At 35.9% G+C, this 17015-nt stretch overlaps 1 protein-coding gene across 7 annotated transcripts in view; it reads left to right on the top strand.

Moving 5' to 3' along the window:
* Msp300 (Muscle-specific protein 300 kDa) overlaps positions 1-17015 on the top strand; it is a 1097375-nt gene that overhangs the window by 1008454 nt on the left and 71906 nt on the right. For all 7 annotated transcript variants that reach the window (XM_069830616.1, XM_069830615.1, XM_069830612.1 and 4 more), the window contains one exon: positions 8629-8931. In XM_069830616.1, coding sequence (XP_069686717.1) covers positions 8629-8931 — 303 coding nt within the window. The remainder of the gene's footprint in view (positions 1-8628; positions 8932-17015) is intronic.

Below are 17015 nucleotides of genomic sequence, written 5' to 3'. Positions count from 1 at the left end.
GTGAAGATAGTTTGGGCGTTGCAGTATACAAAATGAAAGAAAGAGGCCATTGAGAATCCCAAGATAGAATAAGGGGTGGGGCCTAAGACGAAGGCCAAAACTATTTCCTTGCAATTTTAAGCATCAGTGACTATAGCTTAAGGGGAGAGGATGGTATTTTTGATGAAAAATGAGTAAATAATAAAAAAAAACTTTAAAATACTCTGTGATATGTGTGGAATGCAAAGCATAACATTTTCTGGGTATTTGTGCCCTTATTGGATGTTGAGTCGCCATTTTTAACTTCCCGCGTTATGGATTTTTAAATCACTCGCCTACTTTTATTGTTGTTTCCGATAAATTAAATTTTCAAAAAAAAAAAATTTGTTTCCTTTAAAATACCCTTTGATATGTGTGGAATGCATTGCATAACATTTTGTGGGTATTTGTGCCCTTATCGGATATTGAGACGTAATTTTTAAACTTCCTGCGCTATGGATTTTTAAATCACACGCCCGCTTTTATCGGTTTCCAGTAACTTCATTTTTTTTTTCGCTAATTTCCAGATAAAGATGGATATAATTTCTGAACTATTACTGATACATGCATGAAATTTAGAACACACATTGTTTAGACTATTAGGAAACTTTTCTCTGTAACAGAATTTTGTTAATTGATTTCATTTTAAAAATACGTCCGTTTGTTTGCAAGAAAGGAAATCAGAAAATTGTTATTAAATTTTAATTGTTTATTTTACAAACGTAGGGACTAATATAAAAATTCTGTTACAGACTGTTTGTAGAACATGCTTTTGCAAATACATTGCAAAAAACTGTTTGAATCCATCTTTAAAAACGGTTTAGTTATATCAATTTTAGTACAATCCTGTATTGAGTCTATTTTTTTTTTTCAAATTTGGGCCCCCAAATATTTTTTTTAAATATTTTTATTTGGTTGAGTTGCCACAGCTATGAGCTCTCTACATACAAAAAATTAATATTTTACACCAAATAGGAAAAAAAGTTAAAAAAAAATATCATCCTCTCCCCTTAAGCACTGCGGTGAATCTTTGGATTTTACGCAGTCAACAATTCCTTGATCCGGTTAGTTCCCGTGACGCATATTTTCAACGGTTTGTGTTCTGGTATTAAAATTATAAGGAAGAAGAGTTTCAATAAAAGTATTGTTGTGAGCACTAAAAATAAAGAATGACGGGATGAGGGCCGGATCCGGGCCGTGGGAAGGTCTGGCATCAGCTGAGGATCGATATTTTGAGAAGCACTGAGTTGGGAAATCAGATGATTTTAATTGTTTTTGACCCACGCGCTATTAAACAGAGCGAAAGCTGTCACAGGAACTGAATGCAATCTCGGTAATTGAATAATTCGCATTATGAGAGAACAGTCAAGTTTGAATGATGAGTTCTCGTCAAGACTCAAGTGGCAGTAAGCATTAATTATTAAACGCTTTGGTGCAAAATAGTGCTATAAGTGCAGCATTTAATGCAGTCCTGTTGACAGTTATTCATGCATTCTCTCAAGTGCGTGTCATGGAGGTTTCAGCGCGTTTCAATTAAATGAATGAAGATATTTTATACAGTGAATGACTATACAAATGTCAGCCTAGGTTTATAACGTGCGAATGCGGGAGTGTTTGGCACGCAATGCTGCAGCAAGACACGTAGCCGGAATAGCCTGGCTTCAATACGGATCGCTTCGGCTGATAGCAAAAGTGTTTTTACAAATTAAGTCTACTGTATGTAAGCCGGATTCCTTACTAATAATGTGACATTATTTTAATTAAATCAGTTGGCGCGGGAACAAGAATTAATTACATAGGCTTTACTTTTTTACGTTCATTGCCCTATAAAATGTTTGGTATTGGGTTACGTAAAGTGATATTAGTTTTAGAATAATTTTGGCCTTGAATCTTTCAATGATTCAGGGGCCTTCTGGAAGTCTAAAGAGCAGTTAATGAGGAACCGCGAACAAATTAATAATATTTTAAAAGTTCTACGAAAATTAAATATCCGATGATTTTGTGTTAAATTAAACGATAATATAATATAAAATAACAGAATTTGACGAAGTATGACAATTTTTTAATCACAAAATCCCTTCATCTATGTAAATATAATTAAAAAACCGCATCATATGACGCTAAATAATTGATATTATTTTAAGTGCCCATGCGCACTCTCGTGACATATACGTAAGTTAATTGTAGAAACTTCTTTTCTCATATCCGCAGACCAAAATGTTCTGCATTTTTCAGTCTTCGAAATACAATAATTCTGGTACTATTAAAGATATTCACTTGAAATTTGCCTCATACGTTCACCGCACGGTAACTTAATGAATAGTTCCAAATGACGAATTTTTTTATATTTTCATTTTTATATGAAATACAATTTTTTTATTTAAAAGTAGTTAAATATTAAAGTGATATTTAATAATTTTTAAAAATTCTCAATGAAATGTTTTCAAAATGTTCTCACATTTATTACGCGGGTCATAACCTCCCATTTGAGCACTAGAATATAAATGTGTGTGAAAGGGAAAAGATGGTGACAAATGATTTTACATCACTTACCTTAATTTTCTATTTTTTTTTTTTACGTCTATGACTTCTGGTTTATCCAAAAATTCAAACATTTTAAGTTCAAGATCTCTAATCAATTTTAGCAATTTAAATCATTTAGCCCTACAGGTACAAAACAAAAATATATAGGTCCTGCCTTTTAAATTGATACTAAATTTTACATTATTATGTTCCACAATAAGATTCTACACTCCATCTTGGCAAGAAGAGAGATGCATCCACGTAAATATTTACAATACGAAATTGTTCCAAAGAGATTAGTCACAAAAATGCATTTCTTCTAAAACATGGAAGTCACTCTTTTAAGAATTATTTTCTTTGAAAATAAAACCGGACTTAAATTAAAATTTAATTCTTACATATTGATAACATCGTAAAAATACATTATATTGATGTTCTTTATTATCAGATCTTCTTAAGGATATCTAGAGAAATGTCTTTTTTTTTATTTGCATATCCATTGATGTAACCAACAAGATATTTCTTAAATCTTACAATGCTAAGTATTTTATAAGCACATTACTTTTAGTCAATAAGAATTATTAATCGTGAAAGTATCGACATTTCTTTGAGAAAATAGTTACAGTTAGAGTTAAAGTCGCGACGCTGTTATTTCCGGCGTGACTCCACGTCTTTGCTTAAGTCTTAGGAAGTGAAGGCTCTATAAAGTCTAGGTAGGTAGTATCGTTCGCCATTTTTGTTCTTTCGTTCGCGAGCTACCATACGAGGAATCTATTTGCCACACCGTTAAACATTATCATGTCGTAGCTCCTATGATAATAAATCAAACGCACTGTAATTCAGCAAATAATTGAGCGGCAAATAACGCCTTCGTGTGCTTTCTGCGAACGCCAACGAAAGAGCCAAAATGGCGAGCGATTATATTAAGTATTTATCGAGCCTTAAGAAATGAATAACGTCTTCATAAGCGAATCACAAGACGCACACGTTTAAATGTAGCCGACCTGCAGCGCGATTGGCTGCAGGAAATTAGAGCGACGGGACTATATAGCTGTTCGTTTTAACTTAAACGTGTGTAAAATTTTTTATCACATATTAGAGAGTGTCTGTAACACATGTAGGAGAGCATCATAATACTTGTTCAGACGTTTTTATTTTATTTATTTGGCGAAGCATGTATATCTATTTGTGTTCCAAGAAAGGAGGAGCAGTTTCTTTTTGTGTAATAGCTCCAAAATATATAGTACTTATGACAAAAATTCATATGAAACTAAAGTCCTTTTTATTGAGGTCAAATACTTGAAGAAGTTTACCCTACTTTACAGTTCCTTAAATGTACAAAATTATGGTTGAAGTAGCTAAATTGTCGAGAGGAATTTTGTAAATTAGTCTGACAAAGTGTAACAGCAGTAGATTCATATATTGTTCCAAATATGTCAATTAAACAGAATTATAACTTCAGTCGGCAAAGTTTTCAAGCGCTGTCAAGGGGGCAAGGCCCTCTGATAACTATTGCGTGTTGATAGGCGTTGAAAATCTCCTCCACAGAGTAAAATAATTAGGAGTTCAATTTGTATAGCGGTACGAAACAATCTTAGATTTTTATGGAGAAATTGTTCAAGAGGCGTGAATAATCTCAACCAAGTTGAATTATTCAAATAATTCCCTTCCCATGGCACGACTTCCTGTTATTGTGATATTCCGTCACCTTGAGCATTGTTTCGAAACACGGACTCAATTTTAACATTCCTTCGCCGTGTGGTACAATTTGTAGTCACGATGAAGTCATCACCGCCTTAGTCCTCATTTAAGTGAGCTAAGCCCACTTTATCGCATATATTGTTATGCGTTGTCACTATCTCCAGCCAGGTTCGAGTTTCTTGCGCAGTCGTAAACGTTATTACGACGGTTTCAAACTTGATATTTTGCTTCTACAGTGTGTTTCTTAATAACATTAACCGCGGGATTACCCTCTATCTTTGAAAATCCCTTCTGTCTCGGCTGTAGAGAGAGATCGGTATAGTTTGCCACACTTTTCTCATTAATCAATTTTATTAAGTTATTTAATAGTTAATTAAATTGCAGTGGTTGATTAAAATTAAGATCTTTACATTCGTATATAAGTTAACATGGATACGCTTTTAATAGTACATTATGCAACTAGCCTATAATGGTAGTAATTAAGACGCGAGGATGTTTATGAAGCGAGCGAGTTTCATAATTTTCATACGTGCGTCTTAATTACCATTATAGGCAAGTTTCATACGACTTTTTATGCTCGACCATATTTCTAACTTGAAATTATTCATAAGTATTCATGTTATTGTTATGTGAATGAGTGCAATAGCCTACCTCATGAATTGTGAGATGTGCGCAGACGCGAAAGTATTGATTTTTTCCGGGAAACGAATGTCGACGACCTTGATATAATCTAGAGAGTAAGATAAACATTAGTCTTGATATAACCTTGAAATTGAATTCGACATTGAAAAACGAGATGACAAATTGAATGTATTTGAATATTATTTACAATTAACGCTAATTATTATAGTAACAGAACATAACCTTCTGCGACAGTATTGGATTTCTAGCCTCCGTGACCTTTCGATAGTTGTTTTTCGATTGCATATCCGAGAATAATCGAAAGCCTGAACTTTAATGAATAGGTATACTTTAATGACATGCATTAAAGGACTGCTACCAGGTGTATAATTACTATATTTCGGCATGGTCGAGCATAAAAAATTATACGAATATTGCTTCAGGAATGTACCTTATAATTTTCTTGTATACTTCGAAGTATGTATCTAATAATAATAATAATAATAATAATAATAATAATAATAATAATAATAATAATAATAATAACTTTTCGAATGCATACTAGAATACGAGTCAGGAAGAAAAAGTCTGGAAAAGTTCATTAAAGCTGTGAAGTAAGCCAAACAGGTCATGTGATCTAAATTATTATTATTATTATCATCATCATCATTTGTGTCACTGTTTAGGCCAAACGGCCTGTTTGGCTCAGTTCACAGCTTTCTTGAACTTTTCCAGACTTTTTCTTCCTGACTCGTACTGTAGTATGCATTCGAAAAGTGATAACAGTCCAATCTCAGAAAATGTTCATCCCTGATTTTATTATTATTATAATTTTTTTAGTATTGTTTTCATTAACTAGTCCTGATTTTGATATTTTTTGCACTTTCGTAGCCACCGGCATAGCTCAGGCTGTAGACACTTTTGCTCGCTGATTATAGTTTCGCTCGAACATGGGTTCCATTTCCGCTTAGACTGATTACGGGTTTTATCCAAGGTTTTCCCAACTGGGCGACTGTCAGGTACTTTCATGGCGAATCTTCCGCCTCATCTTGTCAAATGCCATCTCGATATCACCAGTTCCATCGACGCTAAAATCTAGTATTTAGTAGAGACAGCGTCGTTAAATAACCGACATCTTCACGTCTTATTCTTTCTACACTTCTAAAAGTATGCTAACATAATTTCGTGACTGTGCCTTCCTGTCCAACGATCGTTTCTGCCCCTAGAAAACATATAAAACATTTATGGCATTGTTTTTATATGTTTCCAAATAGGCCTACTGTTCTGTTGTGCCGTACATTATTCGAAATTCTGTTAATTTCATTAGTATGTATAAATCTTATTCAAAAGATAATTTACATTTCATGAGACCTAAAATAAATGGGCCACGAACCTAATCCCTTGTCTCCAAAATTTCCTCCCTTATTTTACTAAATTATTGACGTTGACGTCTTCATTATAGTCGCCTTCTTCGGGACTTGGCTTCGCCATCCATATTGATGTCTGCCGAGCGACCTCACCTCGCCAGGCTCTTGCGTGTGCGCACATTATTTCATTAAAATATTGCAATTTGTAAACACTACTGCTATACATACGCTTAACATAATATAGCCTAAACCTAAAAAAATTGTCTTCTCTTTTATATTAAAACGTAATTTCTTACAGGGGAAACAAATACACTGCTAGTTCACAGGGCTAACGGCTTCAGCAGCCGGGTACCTGGTTCTAATGAGTGCACTGATCCTATGATTAACGTTGAGGCATGAGACAATTACTCTTTCTCCCATTATAATTCACTCAGGCTCCATTCTGTTTGACTGCCAGTTATAATACTATGCTTTTTTTTATAAAACTGTCATAAATGAAAACGTTTGAGCTTACTGGATTCCCATACTTAAAAGCCATTGTTTCCATTTCATTAATGTTATTTAAAATATTACTAATGCATTTGATTTTTAATTATGATGAAATTCATTCTCATACTCTACTACCTAATGTGTACGGTATAGCATTAATAAAAGTATGTCGTCATAATCACGATATCGATCTAATTCACTAACGGGTAGTTAATGTTTTGTTAACTTGGTATGCAGTATAATCAAGTGGTCCATTACATCTCGTATAAAAAAAACTGTGATTTTAAAGGTAGAACATATGTGATTTTAAAGGTAGAACATATACTTGTACGCTAAGATTTCGGAGATAAAGAATAGGCCCTTTTAATTTTTATCATCTATGTTACCTGTCTGTTTAGTATCTCATTTTCAGTACAGAGAAAGAGTGTGATTCTACAAAAGATCTGTCCGAAATTTGTACGAAAATACACATTTTTTAGCATCCTTGATACCGGATAAGTAATTTATCTTTCCGATAAATAGGCCTAGTATATTTTCCCTTGTAAACTTTGGAACAGAATTTTTTCATATGCAATATCTACGATTAATTTAGCAGAAAAATATGCATACGTCAAGTACGATAACTTTTGCATTGAGAAAAATGTTATGAATATAATACATTTTATCAAAATTGCATAAAATGACAATTTATTCATAATAGGCCATTACGATTTTCCTCTTAATTTTTAAATCACAATGAATAGTAATAAATAAAAAACTTAGATCGCGTATATCCAAATGTGTTAAGTTCATATGAAATATAATCTACCGAAATATGCAGCATCTACATATTAGTATCCAGGATTATTCCCCTCGCAACATGCAACGGAAGCGTTGACGTTATAATGTTGTAAATCTTTCTGTATAGGTTGAAATAGAGTGCAGTGAAAATGATGTGATCTTGCAAATAAATATATCTGAAAGAATGTGATCTTGTTTATTTTGAATGATGTGATCTTGCAAATGAATGTATCTGAAAGAATGTGATCTTGTTTATTTTGAATGATGTGATCTTAGAAATGAATGTATCTGAAAGAATGTGATCTTGTTTATTTTGAATGATGTGATCTTGCAAACGAATGTATCTGAAAGAATGTGATCTTGTTTATTTTGAATGATGTGATCTTGCAAATGAATGTATATGAAAGAATGTGATCTTGTTTATTTTGAATGATGTGATCTTGCAAATGAATGTATCTGAAAGAATGTGATCTTGTTTATTTTGAATGATGTGATCTTACAAATGAATGTATCTGAAAGAATGTGATCTTGTTTATTTTGAATGATGTGATCTTACAAATGAATGTATCTGAAAGAATGTGATCTTGTTTATTTTGAAAGATTTGATCTTGCAAATGAATGTATCTGAAAGTGATCTTGTTTATTTTGAATGATGTGATCTTCGAAATGAATGTATCTGAAAGAATGTGATCTTGTTTATTTTTAAAATATCAGTCTTTTAATTAGGCCTACTGCATATTACGTACGAGTGCAATGAAAAGGAATGTGTCATGCATGTATATTGATAGTTATTATTTGGGTAAATATTACTCTGAAATATGAGATTTGTCAGTAACATGAATATTTTCGATGATTTTTTTTTTTATTTTGGGAACTATGTCGAAATTTAAATTCCCTAACGATTCTTAACCACTTAAATATTCTGTTAAGTTGGTTGCCCCAAATAATAGGACAAAGATTAACCGTACCAAAATTGCATAAATTTCAAATTTCACATGATGTTACTCTAAATATAAACACCTATTAGTTTCTAAATGGTTTAAACATTAAATTTTAACAGACGGTCGCAAAATCCAGAAATTCCATCACAACCCAAACGCTACAAGTAATCTTATTTTCATTGTTTCAGGGATTATATGGAACTCTGGGTCAGCGGGAAGACTTGTTAGATGATCTGAGAGCCGCTGCTGAACCATTAACATCTTCTTGCGATCCTGCTATCAGCGTGAAGATCGAAGCGGAAGTAGCTGAAGCAGTAACTGCTTGGAACGACACTTGTCAATCTCTCTTGGATCTTTGTAACCGCTATCAAGACGCTGTTCGACTGTGGAGGCAATACAGGGAAGCAAGTGAAGCCGTCAAGGCCTGGGCTGACGAGCAATTGGACTCAGTCGCACATCTGACACCAGAAGAAGCCCTTCAACAAGTGAAAGTGAGTACCTGCTTTCAATTTTGTAATTAGACTGCAGGAAATCTTCATTTCAAAGTGTGTCATGATGTCACTGTTGTGAGTCAGCGATTTTAAGCGAGTTTCAGCTTTTATGTCAGAGAAGTTGCCTATTAATCAAGGCGTTCAATCTGAACTTGAGAACGTGTGCGGTATAACTTGAACGTCGTAGCAACAGATGGCGGTCTGTACGGTCTGTGTGCTACCATAACCTCTTTCGAACTGTGTTTTACGCGGCCAAGTCGTACGCAGGGTATTTGTTATCGGTTGCGTACGGCAACATTCCACAATACAAATCAAATGCTCCGTGTCCATGTTGACCGTCGAAGTTAATGTCAACAAATACGTAAGAAATCGTCCTAACCCTCTCCCCATATCCTGACAGTAAGGAAAAAATCCCACCTCGGTACGTGTTTCCAAAGAGTTCACATTCCTGCCACTACCGGCGTTGCCGTACATATCGGTAAGTACTCTTCAGAATGAACGCCGTACTTGCTATGCAACTTCTCTGGCACATAGGTAATACACCTCTGCGGAAGTATAGGAAGATTGAATTCTCTAGGCTCATCGACTAGCCATATGACGGCATACAGCGAGCCATGACACACTTTGAACTGAACACACTGCCGGCCCGGATGGCTCAAGCGGTAGGGGCACGGCATGTCCCTATCGCTTGGTCCGAAGGGTTGTGGGTTCGAGTCCCGCCTCGGGCATGGGTGTTGTGATTGTATTAGTATAAGTAAAAAAAAAAAAAAAAAAAAAAAAGAAGGAAACAAAGGTAAACAAACAGAAAACAAAAATAGATAACTTTGGAAAACGGCCTCTGGCCGGTTGAAATTAATTTAAAAAAAAAAAAAAAAAAAAAAAAAAAAAAAAAACACTCAGTAGATTGCAGTACGCTTTGCTGTGGCGGCAACTTCTCTGACAGACTCGTTTCGCTGGTTGCCGCTGTAGCAGGAAGTAAATTAAATTCGCCTTGCATAATCACTTTCTTCTTCCACTCATCAGTTGTGCCGGTTGCAGTACCGTAAGGCGTTGCAACTGTATCACATTTCTTTCACTCAATTTTAAATTGGTACCGGGTAACAGGAATTCTCAATATCTTTATTATCAATTGATGCGGTCTGCTTTGTTGATGTTTCCATTATTAAAATTAAACAATTTTAATTAAACTAAAAAGACAGGGAGATTAACGAAACGTTGGACCCTTTACATCCTAAGGTTACATTTGTCATTTTTATATTTGATTTTATATTGTTGACATTTCGGGCTTTATACATCCGAATATTTTATAACATTTTATTGTTTTTAAAATATGATACACAAGACAGAGACAATTTGCACGGTTTTCTGGTTACATATGCTCTTTTAAAAAAGGGAGTCGCGATGTGAAACGCTAAATTGTAGAGTTTGATGAGTAGGTTCAAACGCTCGTAAAAAAAAATCCCCGCTTTATCGGGGATAAGCCGGCACACAGTTTCGAGAATGAAACTATAGTTGTGTTAGTTCGAATGTTTTATTTTTGTTTTGGATTACAAATGAAGAGTATTGATCTGTGATAAGGGAAATAATTAATGAAGATCATGCAGTATGAAGCGACATTTCGAAATTAGCCCCAGCACGAACAAATTTCTCAATATCGTTCATTCAAAGTATATTGTATGTGGTTATTATCATTTTAATGTTATTGAACTCGAAATTGCAAATAAAACGAGTGTTTGCGCAAGTCTGTAGCTGCTCTCGATGTCAAGATATTACTGGGAGAGTCTGCTTGGCACGGCTAATTTTATACGCAACTCCAACGCCCGTAGCTAGGGTCGGTGGCGTCATTGGCGTGGTCACGTACAGTAGATTACATTGGTTCAGGGCCTAACTACTAATAACATTAGGATACGTCTGTAACTCATAGTCTTGTTACAGCAAGCATTTGAAATTCTGTCTTTTCTTGCTTCACTACGGATACCGGAACGGATGCCCATACTCGTTGCGAGAAAGAGGTATTCAACATCAAAAATGATTTTATATTTCCGAATTTCTGGTAACCGTATTTTACATTTAGTTGACTAGGATTTAGTTTTCGCTTCAAGAGGCGCTATACCATTCATTCATTCATAGTTTTCTTCTCAAGGGCAGGTCTTTCACTGAAAATCCAGCATTCTCAATCTTTCCTATCTTCTGCTTTCCTCTTTGTCTCTGCATATGATGATTAAATTAGATTTACTAATTAAGGTACATATTTTAAACATCTTGATAATAAATTTGAAGTCCTTAGCACATTTATTTTGAAATATGCTTATAAGGCCTAATAGATTGAATGTAGCTTACTTTGGAACTTTCCAGATATACAGGGTGATTCATTATTACGTGTAAATACTTTGTGTAATGTAGAGGTGAAACTAAGACTAAAACGTTCTATACAACTTTTTCTCAAAACCTTTAATTCCAGAGTTAACGCCATTTTGCGTGGAACTTGCGCTCCCAAACAAAGAAAGGATAACATACCAAATGTAAATTAATTATCACTTTCGTGCAGTGCATTTCGACTTCAATACAAAAACAACCACAGTCACTAAACCCATAGCCTCGGCAGTCCACTTATGCACGTTTTGTGAACTAAAACCAAACACAGTAAAGAATGTAGAGCAATTTCTTCTAGACTTTACACATTTGCACAATTCTTAGTGTAATACATGTTCAAAGTGCTATCCCTCAACTTGAAGACATACCTGTGCTCGCCGTCTTAGGGATCTCTGAACAGCCCTTCAACTCATTACGAACAATTCCACACGCATGTTCAATTCGCTGTTGTAGTACTTCTACGATAAGTACAGCAGAGGCATACACTAACGATTTCAGGCGGCCCCAAAGGTAGAAGTCCAGAGGGTTCATGTCCGGTGATCTGGCTGGCCAAGGAGTTGGCTCTGCGCGGCCTATCCATTTATCTGGATACACAGCATTGAGACACGCCCTTACGTTGCGGCAGTAATGCGCAGGAGCACCATTGTGCATAAACCATAAGTTTACTCGCGTTGCAAGAGGGATATCATGTAGCAGACTATACAATTCGCGTTCCAAGAATTCGCGGTAGATTTTCCCATTCAACCGCGAAGGTAGAACTCGAGGTCCGAGTAACTGATTCCCCACAATACCACACCAAATGTGTGGGAGAACAGTACAGTAATGCCTATGCAGTTACTACGACGTAGATGCCATCTACTGGAACTCTGGAATTAAAGGTTTTGAGAATAAGTTGTATAGAGCGTTTTAGTCTTAGTTTCACCTCTACAATACACACACAAAGTATTTACACGTAATAATGAATCAGCCTGTATGAATGCTAGCCATGATATCCCATGTTGGGCACAGGCCTCCTGTGATGGGGTTAGAACCCCCTCGACAGGGATGGCTCAAGTGTACTCGCTTGGTGAGCCAATCCAGGCGAGCTTGTCGTGTATACTACTTTTGTGACATGGTTAATAACCTTATTAAACTTCAACTAGTCTCAGCACTCTGTTCTTTGTTAATTTTTCTTGCACTATTCACATATTACTAACACCGGCACTTTGACAAACACTGATTGATATTTACACTATTTAACTGACACTTTCTCAACACTGACTTTACTATTTACAAAATTTTTGTCACACTTTCACTAATACTGAATTTACTATTTACAATATCTTAACACTGATTACATTATTTATTTACAATGACCTTCCCTAGTTCTTTCCACAAAACTCTGTTCTTTGCTGTCCTCGACCACTGTTTCCCCGCCTCTTTGGCAAACATGTCAGACCATCTGAGCCGTGGTTTTCCCTGTCCTCTCTTTCCGACGTAGGGGTCCCACATCGTGACTGCATGGGTCCATCTTGTCTGGTGTAGTCTCGCCACATGCCCCCCCCCCCCCAGGTCCACTTCTTTGCCGTGGCTCGTTCTGCTGCGTCAGTAGTGTTCGTCAGTCTTTGCAGTGTTTCGTTTGTGTCATTCTGTCTCGTAGCGTGATGCCCAGTATTTTTCTTTGCATCTTCCTCTGGCATGTTTGTATACTTGAGCGTTGTCTCTCGGACAATGTCCAAGTTTGGCAGCCGTATAGAAAAACTGGGATTATACATGTCTGTAGTGCCTCGAACTTGAGATCGGTTGATTGTCTTGTCCATCCATATGAACTTCAAGTTCCAGAACGCCTTCCATGATCAGCCTGTATACTGTAACAAATATCTTGTGTCCTGAATTTGGATAGTCAAGTAATAAATATTTTAAGTCAATAACGCTTCTTCCTTTTTACACAGTTGTTCAACTAGTGAGTTTATTCTAAATCCTTCGAGATAGCTTTTGAACCTTCGTGTCCTGTAGCATACTGTGTAGTTATAAAGTCCGGTTCAAAGAGCTTGCTCTTAAATCGATCCCACAATGCTGGAAAAAAATAGTTCCCTTGTGCCTTGACCGTTCCTGATGTTTGTCCGTATTGTGTTCCATATTAGTGTTATTTCTTTTCGCAATACTATTTTTATGTAGGAGATAGGGCAGTGAATTTAGATCTCGTCCTTAAGTTGCAACGTACGTGTTGGATTGGTCACCTTTAACATGAATGACTTAAAACAGTGTTGCAGTCAGATTTCACGAGTATACATCACGCCATGAAAGCGCTTGGGGAGGGACATGGAGATAGAGCTCCGTGCTTTCTTTCGTTACTCCGGCACTAGAATGTGGTGGTGTGGTCGGCACCACACTCCGACTCCTTTTACCCCGGGTAAGACCTGGTACTCAGTTTGATAGGAGGCTAAATGAACTTCGAGGCCGTTCTGGAAATTTTAGCAAAGAGAAAAACTCCGCCACTACCCTGGATTGAACACAGGACTTTTCAGTCTGCAGCCATTTTCTCTACCAACTGAGCTATCCATCCATCTTCATTATTTTCTACCGTTTAATAATTTTTATCTTATGGTACTAATATTGTTTTGTTGAATTTCGCTTATGTTTAAAAATATTTCTGGTATTTACTAATCTACGAGTTTCATAACCCAATACTCTCATTAAATTTGTACAATAGGTTACATTTCGTGCTGTGAAATGACGTGCATTGTAATTAAATTCATTTACTTGAGTGGAGTAATTTCGCGTATGAACGTTGTTACGAGTGATCGATACAATGCAGCTACTGTAGTGTTAGCAGAATTGTTGATAGAAGGAGCGCAATGCATAATATGTTTTCATTCCACATCCTGAAATTGAGACTTCAATATTTCATTTGATTGGAAGTTGAATTATAAATTGCATTCGTCGGTGAACGTTAGCGTTGAATTATTCAACAGTTGATTAACAACATGACACTTGTCCTTGGGAGTTCATCGGCGTGTCGTTGACATGGAAGTGGAGTTACATTTCTGTAGCATATGTAAGTGAGTGTCAGCGCGTCGAAGTGGCAGTATAGGTAGGCTACTGATGAGTATATTAGCGGAAGACCAGAAATTGTTGCTTCGTTTTTAATTATATTAATGCAGAAATCAATATTACTTGTAACTCATTCAAAAACTTAGAAACCATTCTAATACCAAATATTTGCTATTTTTAATTATTGCTTTTGATTCATTTGTATAAATTTTATTTTGGCCCTCATTCATTCATTGATAGTTTTCTGTCCAAGGGCAGGTCTTTCACAGCACAACCAACATTCTCCATCTTCCCTATTTTTTGTCATTTTCTTGTTAGTCTCCGCATAAATATCTTAGCAATTCAGTCTGGTACCCGAAACTATACTTTTAGTTATTCGTTTTGATTTACTTACTTACTGGCTTTTAAGGAACCCGAAGGTTCATTGCCGCCCTCACATAAGCCCCCCATTGGTCCCTATCCTGAGCAAGATTAATCCAGTCTCTATCATCATATCCCACCTCCCTCAAATCCATTTATCTTCCCATCTACGTCTCGGCCTCCCCAAAGGTCTTTTTCCCTCTGACCTCCCAACTAACACTCTATATGCATTTCTGGATTCGCCCATACGTGCTACAAGCCCTGCCCATCTCAAACGTCTGGATTTAATGTTCCTAATTATGTCAGGTGAAGAATACAATGCGTGCAGTTCTGTGTTGTGTAACTTTATCCATTCTCCTGTAACTTCATCCCTTTTAGCCCAAATATTTTCCTAAGCACCTTATTCTCAAACACCCTTAACCTATGTTCGTCTCTCAAAGTGAGAGTCCAAGTTTCATAACCATAAAGAACAACCGGTAATAGAACTGTTTTATAAATTCTAACTTTCAGATTTTTGACAGCAGACTGGATGATAAAAGATTCTCAACCGAATAATAACAGGCATTTCCCATATTTATTCTGTGTTTAATTTCGTCCCGAGTATCATTTATATTTGTTACTGTTGCTCCCAGGTATTTGAATTTTTCCACCTCTTCAAAAGATAAATTTCCAATTTTTATATTTGTATAAATTTTATTTTCTTTTATGCGATTAAATTTTTGTCACAATGATAGTTGTTAATTTTTGTTAGGTTGGCATGAATGATGTTGCTCCCTCCTCCCTGTAGCTGACTGAGCCTTGAATTAATCTTTCATAATTCTGTGTACTACCCGACCTCGAAGAACTCTGTACTTAATTATGGCAATTTCTTATCGCTCTGATTCTTGAGGCTACTTAAAGAATGCCTTGGAACCCAATTAGAGCCGACACTTCTCTTGAAGATATGAAAAACGACTCTGTTTCTCTTAAATGAGGTACTGAAATTCCACATTTAATTGCTTACGAAAAGTACAGCCACTCAAAAAAGGCTACTCGACTCAATTTCCCTTTCATAATATCGTAACTCTATGTAGTTGTAACTCCAATAAGCAAAACATTCTAATAGCTTTCATTTGTTATGTTTTTGAATGATTGATGGGTGTACATTTAGAGCAATTGAAGGCGACCCGCCCTGCATTACGAAGCAATCGATCATGGTATTAGTCCTCGTGACACGTCGATAGCACTCAGCGGCAACATGGCAGATGAAACAACTTAGTCTTGCAGGATGGAGGTACAATGAATTGTATACTAATTAAAAGCTTTTGACTGTTGCGAAAGAATGGTCCTCATTGGTCGGGTTTGTCATTAGAGTCTGAGTTTTCGAGTTATACTCGAGAGACGGTGACGAATTTTTAAGAGCGATAAAACTCATTAGTATAGCTTTCTTTCAAGTGAAGTAAAGTTCAGAGTTCTGCATTTTATAGGGTAAAGTTTCCTAATCCCGTGATACTCTTAAATCCGTGATACGTTTTCTTTTCACTGAATGTCACGGGATTAGATATCTTGCTATGAAATTCACCGGTCTCAAAAGTAGGCGAAAGATGCACTCTTTTGAGAAAGATGTCTGGCGCTATGGTCGAACGGCGAAGATTTGACTGACATTCAATTTTTAAAAAAGTATCACGGGTTTAGGGGTATCACGGAAATAGCAACTTTGCCGTACTCACAGCACGTGAAAAAACGTCTCTGAATGAAAGGGTTCCGGATAAAATTTGACTGTTATTTCTTACTTTGTCAGAATGTTATGCTGATTTCCGCATTCATTTGCCTCCACCAGAGAAAAAATGTTGCAGAATTCAGACTGTATAGTTTTTCTTGCGTCTAAAAGGAGCGTTGGTCTTGCGGGGCGAATCTGTATAATAATCATATCCGTTTTATTCGTATACGATCGTTCTATTGGCGTACAGGAAAGTAATTATGTAACACTCGTATTATAATATAGACTGCACTATGTTTCGAAATGAAGGAAACACTTTCATATGATTATTATTAAGTATTGATGAGAAGTTAACATGGTTATATTTGATTTTACATTCTTAACATTTCGGACTTTATACATACGAATATTTTAATAAACTTTATTGTTTTTGAAATGTGACACACAATTTATCTCTGGTGGTCTTAGTTTTATTATCTTATTTGTTCGTTTTGAATACCACCTAGGGTCGTAGAATTGCTCACTTTTATGTTTCTGTACAAATCACCTTGTGTATACTGCATTTGTGTACCTCGTTTTACCGTGACAATGCTTTTTTTAGTTCTTTTAGCACTCTGAT

Source organism: Periplaneta americana, chromosome 7 (assembly GCF_040183065.1).
Source record: "Periplaneta americana isolate PAMFEO1 chromosome 7, P.americana_PAMFEO1_priV1, whole genome shotgun sequence".
Taxonomy (NCBI): Eukaryota; Metazoa; Arthropoda; class Insecta; order Blattodea; family Blattidae; genus Periplaneta; species Periplaneta americana.
Note: the sequence above shows the minus strand (reverse complement) of the source record. Positions and strands in the feature narration are given on the sequence as shown.